Genomic DNA, 25,557 nt, shown 5'->3' with positions numbered 1-25,557 from the left:
AAGGGCGGCTCATCGAATACACCTTTTTGCAAGTAAAGGAAGAATATTTGTTCCAATCATATGGAATCTTTTAGGAAGACAACATAAGGAATGCTTAACACATATACTCAAGCAATATCTATCTAATTTTTCCAAATTCTACATACTTAATATTTAAATTGACTTTCACTTAACCTTGTCCTAAGATATACATGAAATCACTGACTATACTAGTTACACATTACCTAACATACTTTAAAATAAGTATGTAACTTTTAAAATAAAAATGAAAATCGCTCCTTCAAGAACCACCTACAATCATTTCATATACCACCAGCAGTACACAATTTTGGGAAACAGATTTAATAACATGAAAGGAACTAAACTTGAAAATGGATCACAAATCTACACATTGAAGATGGAAACCTTTCTATCTCTTGTATCTTAATAACTATGACTTTATCTTTTAAAATGTTACTCCCTAACTAGTTTACCAATATATTGCTACTTCCAGAAACACATAGGAGGGAAATGTAGGTAATGGTCAAGCCCCTGCTAATACTTAGCGCTAATTAAAAACTTTTATCATAACTGCTCCTTTTATGTGGTTTTCCTCTCAATGTCATTTTAGGTATGAAATGACTAAGCCCCAGAGTGCATACACTGATTTCTTATCAACAGATTTCACAAAGGCACTGGGAACTGAAGCTTCCAATTACAATGTGTTACACTTACTTGATAAAAACTTCCATGATGCATTTGCAAACCTCCACCCGCACACTCTCTTTTTGGAACATGTCCAGAAATGGCAGAAATTTTTCCTAAAAATAAAAAGAGCACTCTACATTCAATTTATACAAATTACTGGAAGGAATTCATGGGTCATTTTGTCCTCTAAAGGTGAAAAGAGTTGTTCATATTTCTGGGGCAGGTTAAATAAGGACTCAGCTGAAAGCAGGGAGATGACCCTGAGGTTTTAAAAATTATTGCTATTAAAACAACTTTCATGTGCCCAAGGGATCAGAGCTTGGACCAGTTAACATTTTGGTGAACCATCTCAGCAACATTTAGATGGCCGTAAGTTTTCCTGTGTAACAAAATGAAAAACAGGCTTCAGTCTTTTTATGATGGTACTGACAAGCAAAGAAAGAAGAGTCAAGAGTTGTTCAGAGAGTAGCCTCTGCATCTTGCTTCTACATAATGACTGTGAGACCTCTTAAGCAAGTTACTCCATTTCTTCCAGCATCAGTTTTCTCATCTGTAAAGGGGGAATAATAATTACTCCTATTTCCCAGTGGTGCTGTGAAAATATGAGGCAATGCATGGAAAATTCTAGCACAGTGCTTGGACTGTGGTGAATGTCTAGTAAATAACAGATTCTATTTTTAAGAAAACAAAAAACCAAAAACTTACAGTCTGATGAGTGTACATAAATAGAAACCAGAGAGGGCAGGGTACCAGGGAAGAGGGAAACTAAGGGAAGGGAATGTCACTATACACAGAATCACCTAGATTTGTACAGGCCCAGTGCCCTGAAGCAAACTTGAAAGGGTGGCCCAGAGTTTTTTAAGTTTTTGAGAGAAACATAATAAATCTTAACTGCCAGGCATTGAGAAGTGTACTTTCTTTAAAATTTTATTTATTTATTTTTAGAGAGAGGAGAAGGGAGGAAGAGAGAGAGACAAACAACTCTTGGTTCCTTCTCACAAGCTCCCAATCGGGAACTTGGCCCGCAATCCAGGTATATATCCCTGAGTGGGAATCAAACTGGCGACCTTTTGGTCTGCAGACTCACTAAGCCATACCACCCAGCATGAGACACTATTATTTTACATTTTCAACATTAGATTGTGTGATAAAAAGCAGGTTATCATGTTAAAATCAATGAGAAAGAGTATGTCCAGTTTGACTCCAAGGTTTGAGAAGCTGTGCGGTGCCTTATTGGTGCACACATCCTATTAGATAAGTAATTAATGAATTAAAGATAATATTTTTCTTCTTTTTGTTACATATACATATTTATTTATAAAACATGAATACATATGAGGTGTACTGTCTTGTAAGCCTGTTTTTATTTTTTATTTCAATAATCTATCATGTTCATTTTTATGAATGTATATAATTATATATAAACACTTTTGTTTCTATAAGAATTTGTTGAAATGATTTTTACAAATTATTCTATCATACACTTTATTGTTGAATATTTGATTTTTTAAAATTTTAAGTAATCGTGAATACTCACCAGTAAATATTTGTGTAGCTAATGAGAAATGTACTTTCTTAAAGCTATTGATACATATTGACAATATGGTGTAATTCTCTCTCTCACATACACACACACACACACACAGGCACTACTCATAGTTGTTTCATACTAAATTTGAGGTCAGTATTGCCTTTTTCACACATATAAATTGCTGCTAAACTAGGTATTCCCATTTAGTAAAAAAAGCAATCAATATGCTTTAATCTTTTAAGGCTTCTTTCAAATTCTATTTCTGTACCATGTCATTTTAGTTACGCAATCCCAGTGTGTGTTATCTGTGATTTCCATAAACAGACCTTCTATATTTTTATCCAAGTCTCAGATAAAAATCCCAAACAGTGCATACCTAAGACAAGGTCTTATTGTAGACTACTAAAGTCTCCTTACAGGTTGATATCAAACTCCTTGAACTTCAGAATGTTTGAATTTTAGAGTAGGAAATCAGCTTAGAATTAAATAGCCCACATGCTTTTTTTTCAAACAAAAACAGACCCAGAAAAATTTAGTAATGTTTACAAGGTCACACAGAATGATAAAGATACATACTGATACTATGGTCCATATTGAATTCCACTCTCGCTTTCCTCACTAATTTCCAATTGTTTTTCTTTTTTTAAGTCATATTTGTAAATTTATTTTTTTTAATTTTTAAATCATGTTTATTCTATTACAGTTGTCTCAATTTTTCCCCCTTTGCCCCCCTCCACCCATCCCACCTCCAGCTCCCGCTCCCACAGTCAATTTCCATGCTGTTGTCCATGTCTATGAGTCATTCATACATGTTCTTTGTCTAGTCCCTTCCGCTTCTTCGAATCACTGTCTTCCCTCCCCATAGCCTCTGTTCACTTTCAGTCTGCTCCATGTTTCCATGCCTGTGGTTTATCTTGTTTATCAGTGTATTTTGTTGAATAGATTCCACTTATAGGTGAGATCATATGGTATTTGTCTTTCACCGACTGGCTTATTTCACTTAGCATAATACTCTCCAGTTCCATCCATGTTGTCACAAAAGGTAGGCGTTTCTTCCTTCCTTCTTTTTTTTTTTTAAATGAAGATTGATTTTATTTATTTTTGTAATGTCAAAATCCATTATAAGATATTAAAAAAATTAAAATCCATTATAAAGTCTCAGCAATTAAAACAACATGACACCAGCACACAAATAATCAAGTAGATCAATGAAATGAGATTCTAGAAGTAAATGTATATATCTAACATTGTAATATGTGATTAAATTGATATTTCAAATCAATGGGGGAAATAGGCTTATTCAACAAATAAGGTGCATGGACCACTATTACTTGAAATAAAACAAATACAGAGCTCTATTTCACCCATTATACAAACAATATTCAGATGAGTTAAAAATCAATATGTAAAATCTAAAGAGTTTTAGGAAAAAATGCAAAATAATATTTTTCTTACCCTGAAGTCAAATATTCAAACCCAGAAGCTATAAAGTAAAATACTGACAATATGACTATATTAAACATTTAAGACTATACAGTAATATACATATAAAAAAAGTTAAAGGACAAAAAATAGAATAGGAAAGTAATTGCAACACATCTAAAACAGTGTTAATAGCTTTTTTTGTTTTCTTTTAGGGAAAACAATTCTACAAACATTTAATCAATAAATGGATAAAGAATACCAAATAGTCATTTAAAGCTTTTTTAAAATAATAGAAATAGGCAAGAAATATATAAAAACACGTTTACTTTCAACAAATAATAAAGGAACAATGAAAATAACACATCATTGTCACAATCAGATTAATAGGTATTAGTGACTGTGAAAGGAACTGGGTATTCATAGACTCTTTTTCTTCATCTTCTTCAAGCAGTCCCTTCATCATATCTTGCAGTGCTGGTTTGGTGGAGGTATATTCTTTTAGCCTTCTTTTGTCTGGGAAACTCCTTATTTCGCCTTCCATTTTAATTGAGAGCCTTGCTGGGTAGAGCAGTCTCGGTTGTAGGCCTTTGCTTTCATTACTTGGAATATTTCTCGCCATTCCGTCTGGCTTGCTGTGTTTCTGTTGAGAAGTCAGCTGCTAGCCGTACAGGGCTCTCTTATGTGTTACTACCTCTCTCCCCCTTGCTGCCTTTAGGATTTTCTGTTTGTCTTTGATATTTGCCATTTTAATGATGATGTGTCTTGGAGTGGGCCTCATTGGGTTCCTTTTGAATGGGACCCTCTGTGCTTCCTGGACTTGAGTGACTTTTTCTCTCCTCAAATTAGGTAAGTTTTCCATCATTACTTTGTCACACAGGTTCTCTATCCCTTGTCCTCTTCTTCGCCTTCCGGTATCCCTATTATACAGATAGTATTACGTTTCAGGTTGTCCTGCATTTCCCTAAACGCCTCTTCATTCTTCTGTGTCTTTTTTCATTTTCTTGCTCCTTCTGGGAGCTCTTTTCTACCTTATCCTCCAGCTCGCTGATTCAATCCTCTGCTTCATCTAGCCTACTTTGGATTCCTTCTACTGTGTTCTTCAATTCAGAAATTGTATTCTTCATTTCTTCTTGTCTCTTATTGATAGTTTCTATGTCCTTTTTCATGCTTATATAATTTGCAGTAAGTTCCTCATAGTTTCCCTGTAGTGTTTTGTAATTCTCTCTTAGCTCACTGAGCTCACTGAGCTTCCTTAGACCCATTGTTTTGAATTCAGTATCTGACAGTTTACTTGCCTCTATTTCATTTAGTTCTTTCCTCCTTTCCCTTCACCTGAGGGGTGTTTCTTTGTCTTCCCATTATTTGTGAGACTCTTCTTTTTTGCTTCTGCTTCTTAAAATGATATGTCTTGATTTCTTGACTTTGTGGTATGATCTTCTATGATAGGAGACTGCTGCTTTTTCTTTCTGGATCTGCCTCTGATGATGTCAGATGTTCACCCTGTGTGACCTTAGGCAATCTGTTCGAGACTTCCCTAAGGATAATATTTTTCTTTCAGTCTATGTGTATTATATTTTCAAGTGCTGATTATGTTGTGATGACATAAATACTTAAATTTTTTAGACATAACTACGTTATAAAGGAATCATTAAGTATTTCTTTTGGCCTAGGGCACCATGGAAATATACTAAGACACTAAGAGAACTTCTAACTCAGTAATAACCATCCAAAGATAATTAACGAATGTTACTTACCACTGAGAAAAGAACTGAGAAATCATGGAAGTGGGCAATCACTTTCTTAATTATTGACTGAAGCTGCAAAACAAAACAAAAACCACATCTTTTTAAATAAAACTTGGGTATTTTTTCAAAAAGGCAACCCCTTCATAATTTGCAATCACATTACAAGAAAGGACTGCCCAAGCTTAGGGAGTTATTGGGTAGGTTATGTCATATCTCAGTCCAAGTTTGCCCATTTGACTCTGTACCTTGGAGAAAATGTGTCTCAGACTTGATTCCTTCTCTTCTGTAAAATGCAGAGCAAAGTAGTGTTTTGCTCATTGTGAGGATTAAATGAGATGTTTCAGGTAGAGGTGCCTGCCCTTCAAAGCCCTCCATTAAAGTTGGCTATGAATATTCAAGCAGTGAACAAATATTTTCTATAGGTCATACAGTCATCACAAAATGTAAACAAATGGGTGTGGCTGGGTTCCAATAAAACTTTATACACAAACATAGCTGATGGGCTACATGAGGCCAATGGGCCCTAATCTGCAGTCCCCTATTCTAGCCCATCATGACTGTGTTCCTTGACTGCTTCAGGGGGACCAGTTTACCTGTAGAGTCAAAGGCCATATCATTACTCAAGAATGGTGGTGCATTCTGTAAAGTCAGCCCCAGATACTCAGGTACTGGTGCCCACCACCTCTTGCCCAGAAATGCACAGAGTCTTGTTTACAGGGCCTTGGCACAAGAAAACCAAGGAGCCCCTTTTTCTAAAAATATAACCCTGCACCACTGGTTACTGTTAAGAGAAAGTTTCCTGACAAATACTTTGTTCATACTAAAAATACTGCTGTTAAACAGTTTGCAAAGGAAATTGCTGACGTTCTAAAACCAGAATTTTAAGAGGTACCGTTCCATTTCATAATTAAGTAGCATTTTAGGTCAGTCAAGCAAAACGTTCAGATACTGAAATACTGTCTGGTCAAAATAGTTTCTGAAACCTTATCCATCGCAACTAATCCCTTTAGAAGAGGAATTTTGTTTAATACTTAAATACAATTACATATAATGCATTTCCTGATTTTAAAAAAGTTGTTTTAATCAATATTTTACTATAAAATGCTGAAATAGAAAGACATTCAAAAGACTATATAACAAACTCCCATTTACTTACTACTTAGATTCTACATTGACTAATGTTTTGCTATATTCACTTTCTCTCACCTACCCATTCAATGGTTGAATTTGTAAACACACAATACACATATATTTTTAAACTTTTTATTTTGAAATATTTAAAACTTGCCGAGAGGTAGAAATAGTATAGAAGACTCTCATATTGTCTTTTCCCAAATTCACTCATTTTTAATATTTTACCAAATTTATTTCATCATTCTATGTAAGATAATTTTTTTTTTCCTGAACCATTATGAGAGTAGATTGCACGTATTGTGTCCCTCACTCCTTAATACTTCATTTGTATTGGGTTGGCCAAAAAGTCCATATGGTTTTTCACATAAAATAAAAGAGACATTTCCCATTTTCCCCAATAACGTTATTGATTTGGATATTTTGAGTGTGTCAGCTACCTCCTGCATGGCATAACGCTGATTGTTCTCAATTAATATCTTGATTTGATCACTCTCAACTTCAACTGGTCTACCTGACCTGGAAGCATCGTCCAGCCAGAAATCTCTAGCATGAAACTTCTCAAACCCCTTTTGACACACTGGATCACTCACAGCACCTTCTCTATACACTGCATGAATCTTTTTTTTTTCTTTTTTTGCGTTTCAGTTGTGTTTTTACCTTTCTTGAAATGATAAAGCATAATATGCTGAAAATGTCACTTATTTTCTTCCTTCTTCAATATTAAAATGGCTGCACAAAAATTCACCCATTTTGATAAGCTTTTTTAAAAAATGCACAGATATGACAGCTGTCACAATACAATCTAACAAAATTGTGCTGAATGAAGTTAAAGACAACTAAGCACTATTAGGACCATGTTAAGGAAAAAATAAACTTTTTGGCCAACCCAATATTTTCTAATAATTATATTCTCTGACATTTCTAGTTTGCTGTTATCAAATTCAGGAAAGTTAACAGTGATATAATACTTTAATCTACCACCCACATCCCTATCTTGTAAGCTGTCTGAAGATGTTCTCTATAGCATTATTTTTTCTTCTCTTCAGTATAGGATCATGCATTGTATTTTGTTTTCACATCTCCAGAGTCTGTGTTAATTTGGAACATTTTCTTAGCCTTTTTTTGTTATTACTGACAATGATTTTTTTTTATTAATACAAGACAGTTACTTTACAGAATGCTCCTCAATTTGGGCACAACTGCTGTTGCTCCATGGTGAGACTCAGGTTATATATTCTCAACTAGAATGAAACAAGATGATGTTGTGTCCTTCTTAGGGTACCTGCAGGCACATCATGTCTATCTGTTCCTCACTGATGCTGTGAATTTTGATTAGCAGGTCAACAACTGTTCATCTGATTTCTTCAGTTTATAGTCACTATTTTTTCTCTTGCAATTAGTACTCTCTAGGAAGACCCTTTGAGATATGGAGATATCCTGCTCCTCATCTGATTCCTCCTATATTTAGCATCCATTGATGGTTCTTGCCTAAAGATTGATAGTTCTTGTCTTTACTGTGTTGGCTGCAAATGGTGATTTTTTTTTTTTAACTCTACCATTCCTTCTACATTTCTCAATCAGTACCCCCACCCACCTTTCCCTTCATCTATTTATTCACCTACTCATCACAGGAACAGTATTCTGGATTCCTATCTTTTTGAATGGGTTATAATCCACTATGGTCCTTATATTTTTCATGTTCAAATTGGGAGCCCAGGGGAGCCCCTTCCAAGCTACTCCAGTGCCCTTTTCAACTCCCTTTAACCCCATCAGTTTTTCGAGTACTTCCTTAACTTTTGGCAGAAGAGAATGTTCCAGGCTTACCATATACTTTCCCTATCACTTACCTGGAATAAGCTAACTCTCCATAGTGATGTGATCCCACTTAAGACCAAGCAGCTCACAGCCAATATGGACGGATATCCTGAATGCAGGCTGAACCCAGGGAATCTGTTTTAAGTTGCCTTTAGCTATGACAGGATTACAATAGAATATAATTCCCTTCTCTCTCTCAGGATTGGACTCCATTAAAATCATTGTTACTTCAAGTTTTCAATTAATTGGGTCCCTAGCACTTAAGGTCTTACTGAAATTTCTTCACAAAAATTCTAATGCACACTACTTTTCAGATGTGCTTGTGACCTTGATGGCCCAGAAGGTATAACCCAGCTTCTTTGGACTACACACTTTATTCACTCAACAATATTTATCAAGAGCCTGCTGTGTATGACCATGTATTGTTTATATCAGATATAGAAAATGCTACTAGTGGCTATTCTATAAATTGCAATGATGAACCATTTTAATCAGAAAATGGTGAAAAATTCTTAAATTAGCAAAATGTGAGAATTCTAAAATTCTTACAAGAATATGTAACTCATTTTTTTAAGCTGGAAATCGATTATAGGAAGTTAAGTGCCAGAACATTATGTTTTCAAATAAAAAATAAAATTTTAATTAGGTTGAAAGTTACTTTACAGTAAGTGATCCTGAGCTTGATTCTGTACTGGATGGGGAGAAAAAAAAATCTGCTCTCATGGCCATTACAGAGTCTAGTGACAAAATGGGAACAGGGACTATGGCATAGGTAATAGTGATATAGTAATGTTAAATTCTCTGTAGTTGATAACTAAATTGCAGTTATAGAGGAAAAATGTCCTTGTTCTTAGGAAATACTCATTCAACTCTTTAAAGGCAAAGTGGCGTGGTATGTGTAACAAATTCAACTGATTCAGAAAAAAATTTACATACACATGTACTTGCACATGTGTGCACATAAAGAATAATGGTAAAGCAAAAAAGGAATATGTTCATAACTGGTGAATCTGGGTAAAGAATAATGGGTCTTCTCCAAGCTATTCTTTCAATTCTTCAATACAATTGAATTTATTCTCAAATGAAGAAGTTAGTCTAACTGAAAAACACAGGTCCCTTAGTTAAGCCCAGCAACTGTGCCAGGGCTTCCCATACTACATCTCAGTTCTTACAACCACTCTGAGAGTAATTGTATTCCCATTTTATAGGGGAGAAAACTGAGCCATGAAGTTAAGTAACTGAGTAAAGGGTACATGGTAAGGATTTGACAGCTCTAGTATTCAAACCCAGAGTTATCTGAATTTATGATCTGACTCATACAACATGGCAATTTAATTCAACAGAATAAAATTCCCAACAGTGTGGAAATGGAAAAAGCAAATCCGTTACCTGAGGGTAGGAGTCTTCAAATGCACGATCTGGAGTCATGTGCTTGATTACATCAGCCAAAACGGTATTCACCTCTCGTTTCTAATGCAGAAAATGAATGAAACCTCTATTAGACACTGAATGGTAGTCATCGACCATTTTTCTGGAGGAAAAGAACTAATGTTTTCAGAATATAGCACACATTTTCAAGAAAATGGTATTAATATTCTATTCTGCTGAAAATATTATAAGGGGAAAAATCCCACCCATATTACAACCCTAAAAGCGGCTATGTCCACACCAAGTCAGGACTGAAACACTATTCTCAAAGATTCTGGGGTGTTACAATGTCTCTGCCTTCCCTAAGTGCTGGTAAAATTGGCCATGCCACTTTCTGCCCACCTGTCCCAGATCCCTCTCCAGGTACTGCAGAGACCAGTGACTTTGGGATAAAGAGCACAGAGTAGCCCCCTACAAGCCAGGTAATACAATGCTCATTTCACTTTTGTCATCTGTATCAGTGGTCAGCCAACCACAGTGCAAATCCAGCCCAATGCCTATTTTTATACAGCCTGCAATCTAAGAGTAGTTTTTACACTCAAACCAAAAACCGAGTATCATTTCATGACATTAAAAATTAGGGATTCAAATGTCAGTGGGCATAAATAAAGTTTACTGGCACACAATTGTGCTTATTCACATATTGTCTCTGGCTTCTTTCATGCTGCAGTGGCAGAGTTGGAGATCATATGGTCCATAAAAGCCTCAAATATTTACTATCTGGCCCTCTAGGGAAAAAGTCTATATAATGGAAGCACTGATGGCTCTTGGCAAGGTGACTCTGAGGCTGCATGGCTTACAGGTAAATTTCCTGGCACACAGCATATGTATCTTAATAGTTGCCATTATGTTTACTCTCTTGTTTAATGCTCATTAAATTCACCAGCATAAACATCATTATTCCCATTCTACAGATCAGGAAATAGAGGCTCAGAGAAGTTAAGTGACCTAGCCAGAGTCATAGAGCCAAAAAAAAAAAAAAAAAAATCTAATGACACTAAAAAGGACCCAAAGTTCCTTGGAGAATGTGCTGATTCTGAATCTGGGATAAGAAATATTCAAAGGAGGTGAAAAACCTTAGAAAGCAAGGAAGGCATCAAAAATAACAGAGCAAGTCTGAGGACTCTGGAACTAACCTGAAAAGGTAACAACTGGACAAAAGTGGGATAACTGAGCATCAGTAGAATAATATAATTCAAATATGTTTAAATCCATGAGTTGCTAAAGACACCAAGAGCAGCCACAACTCATGGGTCACCTCTGGGGATTTTGGGGGGGGGGGGAATGAATTGAATCCTTATTCTAAAAACTAGTAAATAATGGACAAAACTGAGTATTGGTAGCAATACTACCTTTTCTGTACAAACTGTATCTCAGGGTAACTAAACACCCAGTTGAGAGTCTCTCTTCATACAAGTATCCCAGACAATAGGTAAATGATAATAGCCTGAGTACCACCATTTTGTAACCTCTGATAAACTGACGTGTGTGAGCATCAACAGCTGCTCACTTCATAAAGAGACAAGAGGATAACATGAACATCCCAGGAAAAGCACCACGCTGCTACCCACGCTGCCAAAAAAGACAATTTATATGAACTAACTGCCAATTTACAGGAAATACTAAAGGGCAGAGGAACATGCTGAATGCCACCAAAGGATACAACTAGCCAGTCCAGACTGGGAAGCTGCTAGACAAATGATCCAGTTTCTTCAACACACAAATTACAGAGGAAAAAAAAAAGGTGGGGGAAAAAGGAGGGAGGAGGAAGAAAAGAGAGATGGAGAGAGAAACTATAGATTAAAAGAATCCTAAGGAGTCTGTTGAAATGTATGAACTTTATTTTAATATTGACTAAAGAAATAAAGTGTAAAAAATTTTTAAGACAACTGAGGCATTCTGACCACTGACTAATTTTTAATGACATTAAAGCATAGTTTTTTTTAGTATAATGTATTGGGGTTTTGCTTTAGATAAAGGAATTCTTGTATTTTACAGGTAAGACATGTGTTGAAATACTGACAGATGAAATACGATGTCTAAGATTTACTTAATACAAGAGAAGGAATAAGAACATGAAACAAGACGCCTTAAGTTGATCATTTCTGGGTGATGAATATAAAGGAGATAAAGTTTGAAATTTCCATAATAATACATAAAACAAAAATTGGAAAAAGGAAACAAAATCAATGGAACAACATTTATACAATGCTCAAAATGAGGCACAATCAGCTTCTCGAGTTAGAGGCCAGAATGGCGGTTTCCTTTAATTTCCAAAGGCTGGAGGCTGAGACTACAAGGGGAACACATAGGACTTTGAGGAGGGAGGAAAGGTTATTTCCTGTTACTTAATCTGGACCATGATTACATGGGTGAATTTGTGAAGATTCACTAGGCAACGAACTTACCATTTTTCTGCATGCTTGCTATACTTCAATTTTTAGAAGTTGATTAAAAACAAGTAACTCTGGCAATTGGATTTGAACCCTGATATACCTGTTTCTAAAATCTCTGCTCTTTGACAAGCCCAGCAGTTCCCAAACTTGGGTTGTAGTCTGGGCCTTGCTAAAGAAACCTCTTTGTGTACTTAGAAAATAATTATATGCAAGTCAAATATATTTGGGAAATGCTGCTTACTAGATCCCATGGAAAGTCACAGTGCACTTTAGCACATAAGCATCTAACATATCTTATAATGGAAAAACTGCTTAACTTGGCACGATGCAGCATTTCCCAAATTTACTTGAAAATACCTTTGTTACAGCACAAACATGAATGCTCTGTCACACTATACAACAGAGGTTGAATTTTTTCTAAATTAAGAATAATTATCATTGTAAAATGCCTAAGCTAGACTTATTCACTATTAAAACCATGAAACAAATGTAGTTCTTTCAAAAACAATACCACAGCCACACATACCGTGAAATGCTTGCAGGTGTACTCTGCCCACACTTCAGCACAATTAATGTAGTCCTACAAAGAAGAAATAAAAATGTCCACAATAAGAACACCACAGATGACCTTATGGCAGAAGCTCATCATGTACAAATCCCTTCAAGGGCTGTGACAATTAAAAGAACTGACAATTGATAGGTTTCAAGAGTGGTTCATCTACAAAATACTCTGGCCCACTGATATACAGGGTCTGGCAGAAGAAAGGCCTGCTTGAGTGTGGTTGGTAGGGTAATAATATGGGTATAATATTTTATAGTTTTAATTCGAACATTTCACCTAAAATTTCATATGGTGTGCTTGAGTGTGATATTGTTGCTTTACAGAATTACATGCTTATGATTTTGTAATATAAAAGGGGGGTTATTTGTGTCAGACCCTGTACATTTTGAGAAGTGAGTTATAGGAAAAAAAAATGTTGCTTGGGAACCTATGAACCCTGAGAAAGAAGATACCTACTTAAGAAGGGCTCTTGGTGCCTAACTGGGCTCAAATTTAAAAAGCGAAGCCTAGCAGCCATTTCTACACAGGAGCCTCTCACACAAACTGCACTTGAGGGAGAAGAAGCCTGCATTGAACTGCCTGCCTGCACTGTGTTCCTGCCATCTGAGCCAGCCCTTTATAAAGGAGTTCCTGAAGTCCTATTTCAACCAACAGGGCTGAAGCTTTCCTTACCCACTCAAAGCTGTGCAGCTCCAGTCAACCAGAGTGTCTCCATTCTGATCAATCAGGACAGTGCTGTTTGAACCAATCAAACAGCAGGAAGCTGAAGTCCTTATTTTCATGAGGACAGACCAGTCAGGGACCAGGGTTGGGGACTTCTGTCCAATATGACAGCTACCCCTGGCTCCAGAGGCACACTTTCCCTTTCCACCAAAGACTGCAGGCAACATTTCCCAAGTTGAACCACCGAAGACGAAACACTGAAGATGCCTCACTGGAACAGCGCGGAGCAGACCAGTGCAGGGGAGGCACTGCAGACTGGCAGGGAGCACAGCAAAGCTGTCTAGCCAGAGAAGGGGCCTGGCCCCAGGACCTTCAAACAGGCAAGGTGCTGTTTACACAGCGGTGCTATATCACAATTGAGTTGTTTGCACTGAATAAAGTTTTCTTCTTTACCACACCCCAAACTGGGGATTCCTGTTGGTGCTGAATTGACACCAACAAACTTTGGTTGACAAAACTAATTAGATTTCATTCCAGAATTGCTACCTGGGCCAAGATAAAAAACAAACAAAAAACTGGGAATCTCAAAAGCAGTGGAGATAACAGTGGGGAGGTCCTCACCACACCTCAGTGAAGAAACTGATGGAAGCTGGTTGAAGCTTTGCCTAAAATGTGATTTTTGCATGTTCTGAGTAAAAAGAGGCTTCCTGCCTTTAAAAAATAAACCAGTTGCCCTACAGAAGTGTGGCATGTACATGCTGTAAAAAAGTTAAGAAAGCATAAAGGTTTCGAGTAAGAAATAATGAGTTAGATTCACGTAGGAGGGGTACCCATGAAGGAACAAGATGGGTACAGAAACGACAGTGACCAACTTGTTAACACTGCCTGCTCTACTCCGGGACGTACTCAAATGGAGAAAAAAAATGGGCAAGGAAAAATACGGTCTGCAAGTATACCTTTTTCCCTTCTGACACTTTAAGGAAAAGAAAGATGAAGTGGAGAAAACAGTTATCTCATTCACACAAGAAAACGAGGAAAATTCTACGGTCTAATTGGAAATGCTACGAAGGTAAACTTAATAAAGTGAGTGTTAAGTTAAAGACTGGAGAATACTGCTAATATGTGCTTCTGACCCTAGACTGCTTTGAAACGCTAAGTACAGGCACCATAAATCTAGAGGTTTTTTATTTAAATATCCTAAATAAGCTGTTTGGTCAAACAGAGTTAGGTTAAATAAAAATTCCAACAGCTGGCATTTAGTGAGGCTTTTGCTAAACCTAACCTAGATAAATGATTCTGTAATTGTTTCTAATTTTTCTAAATTACACCACTATTCTCAATATACTGTTGTAAATATGGTGACTAGCAACAGGTTTAAATTGAGCTCATTTTAATATGTCCCTCTTGATAAATGATTGTATCAAATGCTACATATCTACATTCAGTTATGTTCTGTGTTATAGACCAAATGTTTGCAGACCTCCAAAATGTATATGCTGAAATCCTAGCCCCCTATGTGATCATATTAGGAGGTAGAGTCAAGGAGGCGATTAGGCCACAAGGGCAGCATCCTCAAGAACAGGGTTAGTGCTCTGAAGACCCCAGAGAGTTCCCTCACTCCCTTCTGCCATGTGAGGGGAAGAAGCTAGCGGTCTACAATCCAGAAGAGGGTCCTCACCAGAATCCAACCATGCTGGCACCATGATCTCAGACTTCCACCCTCCAATACTATGAGAAATAAATTTCTGTTGTTTTTAAGTTACCCAGGTATATCACATTCTGCTATAGCAGCTTGAACAGACTAAGATATGCTATTAGCAGCACAGTAACAGTACAGGGTATGGCGAAGTTTTATCCAGCTGGTCCTGCAGCCACAAAGACAGCTAATACCATCTTTCCCTACTGGAAACCACGTAAGTTGCTGGCATTTACCTACAGCAACAGTGAAGCACAAAACCCAAACCCACAACATAATGACTATTACTGCACACATTATAGCACTGACATCAGTTGGTCTGTCTTCTTAAGACGTCCTGTGCCTGAAGTATGGGGAAAAAGAGGCTTCAGCTGTCTCCAATGAAAGGACAGAAATGAGAATTCCTTTTTGCTAATTACTAGCTTGACCCCTGACCTTCATTTAACAATATCCTACTAGGTTAGTATATTCAAATTCAAGCACTATAGACTGCTGTGTTTTTGATGCAGTTTGAAAAGGTACAGGTATTTAAAAATTTCAAATATTTATAAATTTGCTCTCTTAGTGCATCCTGAGGCCTTAAGAATAAGACATAATTGGGATACAAAAATCAGAGAAACACATCTTTAAAGCTATCAGTTCTCCATTACAGGTTAACAAATAATACAATTAAAGAAGTTGATTTCTTAAAAAGCAAACCAACAAACATACAAAAAATACACACAGAGGTCCCATTATCTAAAGATAATTTTTTAAAAATAAGAGTATACTGCATAACTTGGACACAAAGAAGTCAATCTAAGGTCAGAATGGTCACCCACCTGTGGATTCTTCAATTTAGTAATAACTTTCCAAGCTTCATTGAGAATCTGAAGTCGATCACCCTCAGGAGGATCAGCCAAGGCCAAGTTTAACCCCAGTGAGCAAAAAAGAAGATGCTAAGAAAAATACAAAACCATAATGATATTGGAGATTTTAAATCAGAACTTCAGGCTTAAGGCTGTCACATTGAGCTCACCTCAGGGCTAATCTTCCAAGAACCTCTTTCTGAAGCTCTACCACAGACCTTCAAAAGGTAGATGGATAAGGGCAAAATAAAGAGTTGGCTCCTTGTATTGGTCTAATTCGTGGGCCATAACATCCTGCTAGGTGAAGTTTTTCATAAATAATGAGTGAAGACGTATTTTTAGAGATATACGACCAAATTCTTTTCTAAATACTTCACAGCAAGCTAATTGTACAGATTTAGGATTCATGCAGGAGACCTGATGGCAGCGATTATATATGTCTAACAATCTCAATCTCAGACTCATCGTCCTTCCTGTTCTTCCCTTGTATTCCTGTTGGCCCAAAGTGCCCTACCTCAAGACATATCAGGTAAATACTGCCTATTTGTCCTCCCGCTGAGCATTAAGTCAAGGTCCTACCTTAGGGAAGCCGGCCTCACTGCACTCTTTAATCATGCCAATGAAATCTATGGACCTAGTGGCAATGAACTCGGCCCGGAATGCAGACATCACAGAATTCAACAGCAAGGCACTGCAAGACACACACACCCACATCAGCAGAGCTCCCTGTTAAGAAAATGGCTTTAATTTTAGAACCTATGTTGCCAACAAGGATAACTGACAGCCCTTTTTTAAAGGTTGGAAAAAAACCCAACAACGCTAGAGTAAAAAGGCAACCTCTAGAGATTAACATGGTATCTTGTGCATATTAGGAACTTGATAAATGTTAAACTGACTTGATGAAACTATCAGTTGGTGAGGGGGTGGCTATGTGGATGGACAGGTAAATCAGCAAGCAATCAAATCCATCTAAAACAGAAGTAAACAGCCTTTGATAGGCTGGTGCACTAATAAAACTAAATAAACATTAAGTAATAATAATGATCCAAGCTGTAAACATGTATCCATCCACATTTTTATGAAAGCACTATTCTGGGACCTAGGGACATAGTGACTTACAGACATGCATTACCAAAAGGAGAGACAGGAAGATATGAGTTCATTCTCGTCTTACCGATTTTCATAAGCCCATGAGGAAAACAAATAAGGAGACTGTGATGATAGGCACAGAGATGTCAAGTAACATACCCAAATTCACAAAGCTAAGAGAGAGTAGACTCGGGCATATGAAGGCAGACAACTGGATGCCAGCTTTTTGTCCTCCATGCTGTCCTGCCCCTCTATTGGTCCTCTTTCCCACATACTCATGCCAAGCTCACAAAAAAGGAACCAACTCCATTTCCAAGTCCTGACTTACGAATTTTAAAATACTTACTTGTTTCCTAGTTTCTTGCATCTCTCCATCATCTCAGTTAGCAGACTCTAATAAATTTTTAAAAATAATAAAAAATCATCAGGTTGGAGAATCTAAAGCAAACTTTTTACCAAGAGATTTCCAAGATAATACTCTAAAATAAATGTTGCCTCATGCCCATTTCCATAATTCTCACTGCCTGGCAGGGATGGGAAGGATGGGAAAGTGTATTCTTTGTGGTACTTCAGAGTGGCTAAGAGCTGGGGACCTGGCATCAGGCACACATAGGTTTAAATACTGTCTTATCAACAACCAACAGCATGACCTTGAGTCAGTCACCTGACTTCATTAAGCCTGGGCTTCCTTAGGCAGATGATATAGGTGGCACCACCCTACCTTCAGGGTGACTATAGGATGATGAGATGTACTGAGGAGAATGCAGATTACTCCCCATATCTCCCATGACTCCCCACTTTCTTCCCCACTAGTACTGGTGGAATTCTCAGTAAAACAAGTAACACTGGGCCAGTGCTTGGTGCCCACTTTTCACATGGGGAGCACTTTGTTCTGGTGTTCTTGCCACTCATGACCACCCATGAGGCAAGCTCTCTATTCTCCCATTTCACAGATGAGAAACCAAGAGATAGAGTAATGACATGCTTTGAACACAGTGACACAGCCAGCTATGCTGGCTGGATGTGACCTTGGCCATCTATCCTCAAAGGCCATGCTTTTCACTACATTTCCTCTCTATGAATTTTGAAGCATATTTTTGCCCTAAAAGAAAGCTAATGTTTTACTTGTTGGAATACTGTTAATGGCTTTAGAGCTATCTTAAGACAATTACGTATCTTTTAAAGAGCTTCTGTTTAAAAAAAAAAAAAAAAAATCAATGGAAGAAGTGTTCTTTGGGGTAGTGGTTTTGGGAAGATTTTGAATGGCACAGTCAAGGTTACCCCCTACAATAAAAGAGCAGTTATTCACAAGGGGCACTAACCATGTACCAGATGCTGGGCTAAGCACTTCACATACCTTTCTCATTTACTCATCATAATAGCCCCGGAAGTCTGTGTAAATTATCTCTACCTTCACAGTAGAGAAAGCCAAAGCTCAGATATGTTAAGGCACTTCCTAGTTAAGTGGTAGAAATGAAATTTGTATCTAAGTCTGGTCCCAAAATTAAAAATTAAAACAAGTTTTTTTTTAGTGCAATACCACCCTTTCTAGCTGTGTCCCTCTATGTTGTCTGAATAATTAAGGTAATAGCTAACTTTGGAAATAGTGTTAGTACCACCATCCCCAAAGTCCTGATTTTATTCATATTTTTGTCGCTGCCCAACAAAAATGAGATTGGGTCCTGGTATGGAACAAATTATGTCCCATTGCCTCCATTCATATATTGAAGCCCTAAACCCAAGTGTGACCATGTTTGGAGATAGGGCTTTTGAAGAGGAAATTAATATTAAAAGGTCACAAGAATGGGGGTCTAATCCAATAGGACTGGTATCCTTATAAGAAAAGAAGAGACCAGGAAGCGACATGTACACAGAGAACACCATATGGGAACATAGTGAGAAGATGGAGGAGGTCTGCAAGCCAAGGAGAAAAGCCTCATCAGAAACCAACCCTGCTAGCACCTTCATCTTGGACTCCAGTCTCCAGAACTATGAGAAAATACATTTCTGTTGTTCAAGCCACCTAGCTTGTTATGACAGTATGCTATGGTCCGAATGGTCACCTAACATGACTAGATGATGACGATGGAGACCTCTTAAAAAAGATTAAGTGCCCTTCTAAAGGTGACCCAAGAAAGTTCCTTTGTCTCTGCTGCCACATGGGGACACAGCAAAAAGATGGCTATCTATGAACCAGGATGTGGCCCCTTGCCAAACATTGACAGCATCTTGATCTTAGATTTCCTGGCTTCCAGAACTGTGAAAAATAAATGTGTGTTGTTTAGAAGCCACTCAGTTTGTGGTATTTTGTTACTGCATCCCAAACAGACTAGGCAAACTAATACAGGCACAAAGCAGTCACGGTGGTCTCATTCCCCCAACATTGGTAGATTTAGACATTGATACCTAACCCATTTCTAGCTCCTGAGAAAGGGGCTTCAAGGAAAGATTTCCTTGTTCTAAAACAGAAAACCAAGGAACTGGAGACTCCTACCTTTCTGCCTCTGGATGCAGCCATGTCTGGACATGATGCCTGAAATGGCTGCAGCTGCTTTGCTACTGCTATCTGGGGACAGCAGAGCAGAAAGAGAGACAGAACCTGGCTGGCCCAGGGCCTGCACTTCTTATTTAAGAGAACACATTGAATTATTTTTGTAGGGCCAGTCAGGTGGTTGTTCCTTGCAGACACAAGCACCTCAGCTGATGATAAAATTGTTGATATCACAAATGGTTTCCCTAGCCCACTCATGGAGTATTTATATTTGAAAAGTCATACTTGAAGATTATTATCAAGGTGCTTCCTGTAAAAGACTGAGAAAGAGATACTATATATAATTATCATATCGATACTCCCCAACACACACAAATAATCACTCATGGAACAATTTTAATGTACTAGCCACTATTGTAGGCACTGGGGAAAGGGCAGTAAGGAAATCAGACAGAAACCCATGCCCTCTTATGGCTTGTTCTCTCATACACATGTGCACGTGTGAGTGTGCGAACATGCACACACACACACATAAAACATGCATAAATGAACAAGATGTTTTGGCTCACCACCTCTGAAAAGATGAACTGGGGCAAATGCCAACATATGGACAAAATATTCTGGCCATTAAGACAAACAAATGCCTAAAATGTTCTCTTTTTAGAAGAGATAAACACATTAAAAATACTGTACATCCAAGAATTTAACTTAAAAAAAAAAAGGTTCTGTTGTCATATAGGAATACTCATAAGAGTCCAGAGAGCCAAATGTTATGAATCTCAGGCAGGTCTGTTAGAGATTATTAATTTTTTATCTGGCAAGTAACAGGATTGATTATCTTTGGCAAGAACAAGGTGACCAACAGTTCAAACCAGACTGAGATCAGAACAAGCGTATTAGTGGAGAGAAACCACTGAAAAACTTGCAACTCAGCATACCAGCCTGCAGGTACACAGCAGAACTAGGAGATTCATTAGGCCCCTATATTTCCTTTATTTGTATAAAAAATGCTTATGGACAAAAGTTCATACAATATTGTTGTGCATCAAGTACAATGTGAATACCCTCCCTCCCATCTCCCACTTTCTAGGGGTCACCAATATCAACATTGTGGTGTTCATCTTTCTAAACCTGTGTCGGTGCCCGATGAATATATAGCTTTTGTTGTAAAAACATGGTATTTTATGTTGTTATTTTCCAAAAATGGACAGTGATATGTACTGGGCTGCAACTTTCCTTTTTTACTCAAGAATCTAGCATGGGCCTTGCTCCTCCCATGTTTAGTACACACGAATCTACCTCATTATAATTAGTGACTCAAAAATCCATATCAATAATATAACTCTGCCCTTCAAGTTGCCCCTAAAGGATAGATTTTTTTAAGTTTTTTTTTTTATTTTGAATCATTTATAGACTCATAAGAAATTGCAAAAATAGCAGAGAAGTCATGAGTACCCATTACCCAGCTTCCTTCAAAGGTTATGGCTTTAATGAATATAGTGCATTATTAAAGCCAGGAAATTGACAATGCTATAATACAATTAACTAGACTATTTCAGCAGGGTTTACATTCACTCATTATAGTGAAAGAAAAGGCTTTGTCTTTGTGACACTTCACTCACAAGGATTTGTAGAATCACCATCATATTTACTGAATTTTAAAGATTATCTTGAGATAAGGGTTATATATCCATTTCAAAAGCAGAAGTAAAGAAAAGACAAGTTGGGGCAACACTGCATTTCTATTTGCTAAACCAAGATTAACTTACACGCAGCCCAGACTGCTCACACCTTTGTAGTTCCACTTTTACTAAATAACCTTCTATCCAGTGTTTATAAATCCTGCTTAATGAAAATGAGTATTAAATAACATGCACATCACCTTTTTCTCCTTATTTTTCTAAATGACACAGAAATGTAAAGGGGGGAAATCATGAGCTAATCTTAAGAGTTAATATAGCTCAGGTCTCAAAAGAATAAAGATACTTCAATGTGAATAAAAAGAAATTATATACTCCAGGCATTAAAAGGAGAAATTTTTAATTTTTCTTATTATTTCTCTTTCTCTGAGGAATTTTTCCTAATTTAAAAAAATGAAAAAAAGCACACTTGTGGGACATCTGGTCAGGATGGGTAAGTAGGAAACTCTGTGCTCATCTCCTCCCATGATCACATCAAAATTGCAACTAAATTATACAACAGCCATTGCTGAGAGCACCCAAAGACCAGCTGAACAGAATTCTTATAACTCACGATATAAAAAGAACCCACATTAAGACTGGTAGGAGGGGAAGAGCCACGGAACAGGTAAGACCCACACCCACGGTGAGGTGGTAAGAGTAGAGAAGGATATCTCAGCTGCAGAAGTCTCCCCTGAAAAGCAAGGGGTCCCTGACCCACACCAATGTCCCCGGCCATAAGCACCAGTGCTGGGAAGAGGGGTCCCCACAACACCTGGCTGTGAAGACCAGTCAGGTTGTACACAAGAAAAGCAAAGAGCTATGGAGGACTAAGACATGCACTCTTAATGGGCCATCACAGAAACTCACTCACTCTAAGCTCCGAGGCATGGACACTAACTCAAAAGGCACACAGAACATACAGAGAACAACTAAGTTGGCTAAGTTCAGGGGAAGGGCAGTAGGGGCAAGAGCTGGGGCAACTCTCTCTGGGGACACAAGTGCTGGGACACACCATTATTCCTCCGTTCCACTGTCCTTTCACCTAGCCAGTCTGACAGAGGCAGGAGCTAAATCTGTGCTAACACCCTTCACACTACTCTGGTGACTCCCTGAGGCCCAACACCCCCCACTAGCTCATCTGGCCAGCTTTGTGGAGTCAGCTCCCACATAACAGCTCGCCTGCTATAGTCTCGACCATCCCTCACAGACAGTCAACCTTAGGGTCAACCCCTCCCACAGACATGCCTAGAGCAACTGAAGCCCAAGTACAACAGGAAGGTGCAAACAACTCATAAAAGAGACATCCCTAAAGCACCCAGAGCAGGCGACCAGGGAGACTGTGACACTGGGCCCCATAGGACCCTTCTAATGTACGTAAGGCCACTGTACCAAGCCAGCAAGACATAAAAGCCCTACCTACTATGTACAAACAGGACACAGCCAAAATAAGGTAACAAAAAAAAGTCCCAAATGAAAGAAAAGGACAAAACTCTGGAAAAGGAATTAAACTAAATCGAGATAAGCAATCTACCACGCACAGAGTTCAAAACATTGGTGACTAGGATGCTAATGAACTTAGGGGAAGAATAGATGGACATAGTGAGAATTTTACAAAGAGACAGAAACCATAAAAAGAAGGAAACAGAAACCTGTATAAAAAATAACCAGTCAAAAATAAAGAATACAATAACTGAAATGAATACACTAGAGGAAATCAATAACAAATCACACGACAAAGACCATCAAATTAGTGAACTGAAAGATAGTAGAAAATTCCTAATCAGAATAGTAAGAAGAAAAAAGAATAACATACTGAGGACGGTTTTCAGGGACTTCTTAGACAACATCAAGAATATCAACATTCGTATCATAGGGGTACCAGAAGTGGAAGAGACAGCAAGCAAGGGATTGAAAACATATTTGAAGAAATAATGACTAAACAGTTCCATAAACCTGGCAAAGAAAACAAATAAATAAGCCCAGACAGCACAGAGAGTCCTACACAAGATGAACCAAAAGAGGCCCATGTCAACACACATCATAATCAAAATGCCAAAGGTTAAAGGCAAAGAGAGAATCTTAAAAGCATCAAGAGAAAAGAGTTAGTTACTTACAAGGGAGGTCACATAAAATTGTCTGCTGATTTCTCAACAGATACTTTCTAGACCAGAAGGGATTGGCACAAAAATATTCAAAGTAATGAAAAGGAAAGACCTACAACTAAGATATTCTACTCAGCGAAGCTATTATTTAGAATCAAGGAGAGATAAGGAGTTTCCCAGACAAGATAAAGCTAAAGGAATTCATCACCACTAATCCAGTATGACGAGATGTTAAAGGTACTTCTTTAAGTATAAAAAAAAGATCAAAGACATGAATAAAAATTTTTTTTTAAGAATTCTCACTCACAAAGGCAACAGTAAGGCAATCAACTATAAAACTAGTATGAGATTAAATCAAGATCACAGCAGAACTGAATGACATGGGGACTAAAAGAACAAATCAAAGGGTCAATAAACCAAAGAGCTGGTTCTTTGAAAAGATAAACAAAATCTACAAGCCTTTAACCAGCCTCATCAAGAGAAAAAGGGAGAGGATGAGAGTAAATAATATCAGAAATGAAAGAGGAGAAATAACAACCAATACCACAGAAATACAAAGGACTGTAGGAAATTACTATGAACAATTATATGCCAAGAAATTTGAAAACCTTGATGAAATGGACAAATTTCTAGAAAAATATAACATTCCAACACTGAATGAAGAAGCAGCAGAAAGCCTGAACAGACTGATAACAGCTGGGGAAATGGAAGCAGTAATCAGAAAACTCCTGGCACACAAAAGCACTGGATCAGAGAGTTTCACAGGAGAATTTTACAAAATATTTAAGGACGAGCTAACCCTGTCCTTTTCAGACTATTCCAAAAAAATCCAAGAATAGGGAAGACTCCCAAACTCTTTTTATGAGGATAGTATCATCCTGTTCACAAAACCAGATGAAGACACAACAAAGAAAGAAACCTACAGGCCAATATCACTGATGAACATAGACGCTAAAATCCTGAACAAAATATTGGCAAACCACATCTAGCAATACATTAAAAAGACCATCCACCATGATCAAGCGGGATTCTTCCCAGGGGTGCACGGATGGTTCAATATTCACAAATCACAAACGTAATACATCACTTTAAAAAAAATAAAAGATAAAAATCACATGATCATAACAATACATTCAGAAAAAGCATTTGATAAGGTACAGCATCCATTTATGATAAAAACACTAAGCAAAGTGGGAATAAAGGAGGCATACCTCAACATAAGAAAAGCCACATATGAGAAACCTACAGCCAACATCATACTCAATGCGCAAACACTAAAAGCTTTCCCATTAACATCAGGAAGAAGACAAGGATTTCTGCTTTCATCACTTCTATTCAACATAGCATTGGAAGTCCTAACCACAGCGATCAGATAAGAAAAAGAAATAAAAGGCATCCAAAATGCAAAGAAGGATGTAAAACTGCTATTGTTTGCAGATGACATGATAGTGTACATAGAAAATCGTGTAGGCTCCCCCTAAAAACTACTCAACCTAGTAAGTGAATTTGGCAAAACAGTGGGATACAAAGTCAATATTCAGAAATAAAAGGCATTTTTTTACACCAAAAATGAAATATAAGAATCAGAAATGAGGTAAAAATCCCATTTACTACAGCAACAAGAAAAATAAAGTACCTAGGAATAAACTTAACCAAGGTGGTAAAATCCTGTACGCAGAAAACCATACAACACTGAAGAAATTAAGGAAGACACAAATAAATGGAATCATGTACCATGTTCATGGATTGGAAGAATGAACATCGTCAAAATGTCCATACTTCCCAAAGCAATTTACAAATTGAATGCAATCCCTATTAAAATGCCAATGATGCATTTCACAGATACAGAATAAACATTTCAAAAATTTATATGGAACCATAAACGACCCCGAATAGCAGCAGCAATTTTGAGAAAGAAGAACAAAGTAGGAGGGATCACAATACCTGACATCAAACTGTATTACAAGGCCACTGTAATCAAAACAGTCTGGTGCTGGCATAAGAAGGGACATATAGATCAATGGAACAGAATAGAGAAGCCAGAAATAAACTCATGTCTCTATGGTCAATTAATATTCAACAAAGGGGGGCAGAAACATAAAATGGAGTAAAAATAGCCTCTTCAACAAATGGTATTGGGAGAGCTGGACAGCTACATGCAAGAAACTGAAATTCAACCACCAACATACACCATACACAAAAATAAACTCAAGATGGATAAAACTTAAATATAAGTAACAGAACCATTAAAGTCCTACAGGAG

At 37.5% G+C, this 25,557-nt stretch overlaps 1 protein-coding gene across 2 annotated transcripts in view; it reads right to left on the bottom strand.

Annotated features, from left to right (window-relative positions):
- The window catches only part of VPS35L (VPS35 endosomal protein sorting factor like), a 150,629-nt gene that overhangs the window by 47,188 nt on the left and 77,884 nt on the right, over positions 1-25,557 (bottom strand). For both annotated transcript variants that reach the window (XM_054575477.1, XM_054575478.1), the window contains exons 15-21: positions 17,366-17,412; positions 16,510-16,621; positions 15,904-16,020; positions 12,688-12,741; positions 9,727-9,807; positions 5,398-5,460; positions 715-800 (exon numbers count right to left, since the gene is read on the bottom strand). In XM_054575477.1, coding sequence (XP_054431452.1) covers positions 715-800; positions 5,398-5,460; positions 9,727-9,807; positions 12,688-12,741; positions 15,904-16,020; positions 16,510-16,621; positions 17,366-17,412 — 560 coding nt within the window. The remainder of the gene's footprint in view (positions 1-714; positions 801-5,397; positions 5,461-9,726; positions 9,808-12,687; positions 12,742-15,903; positions 16,021-16,509; positions 16,622-17,365; positions 17,413-25,557) is intronic.

This window comes from Pteronotus mesoamericanus, unplaced genomic scaffold (assembly GCF_021234165.1).
Source record: "Pteronotus mesoamericanus isolate MK-2021 breed Mesoamerican mustached bat unplaced genomic scaffold, CSHL_Meso_final contig_301, whole genome shotgun sequence".
NCBI lineage: Eukaryota > Metazoa > Chordata > Mammalia > Chiroptera > Mormoopidae > Pteronotus > Pteronotus mesoamericanus.
The sequence above is the reverse complement of the archived record's forward strand: the minus strand, read 5'-3'. Positions and strand labels throughout refer to the sequence as shown.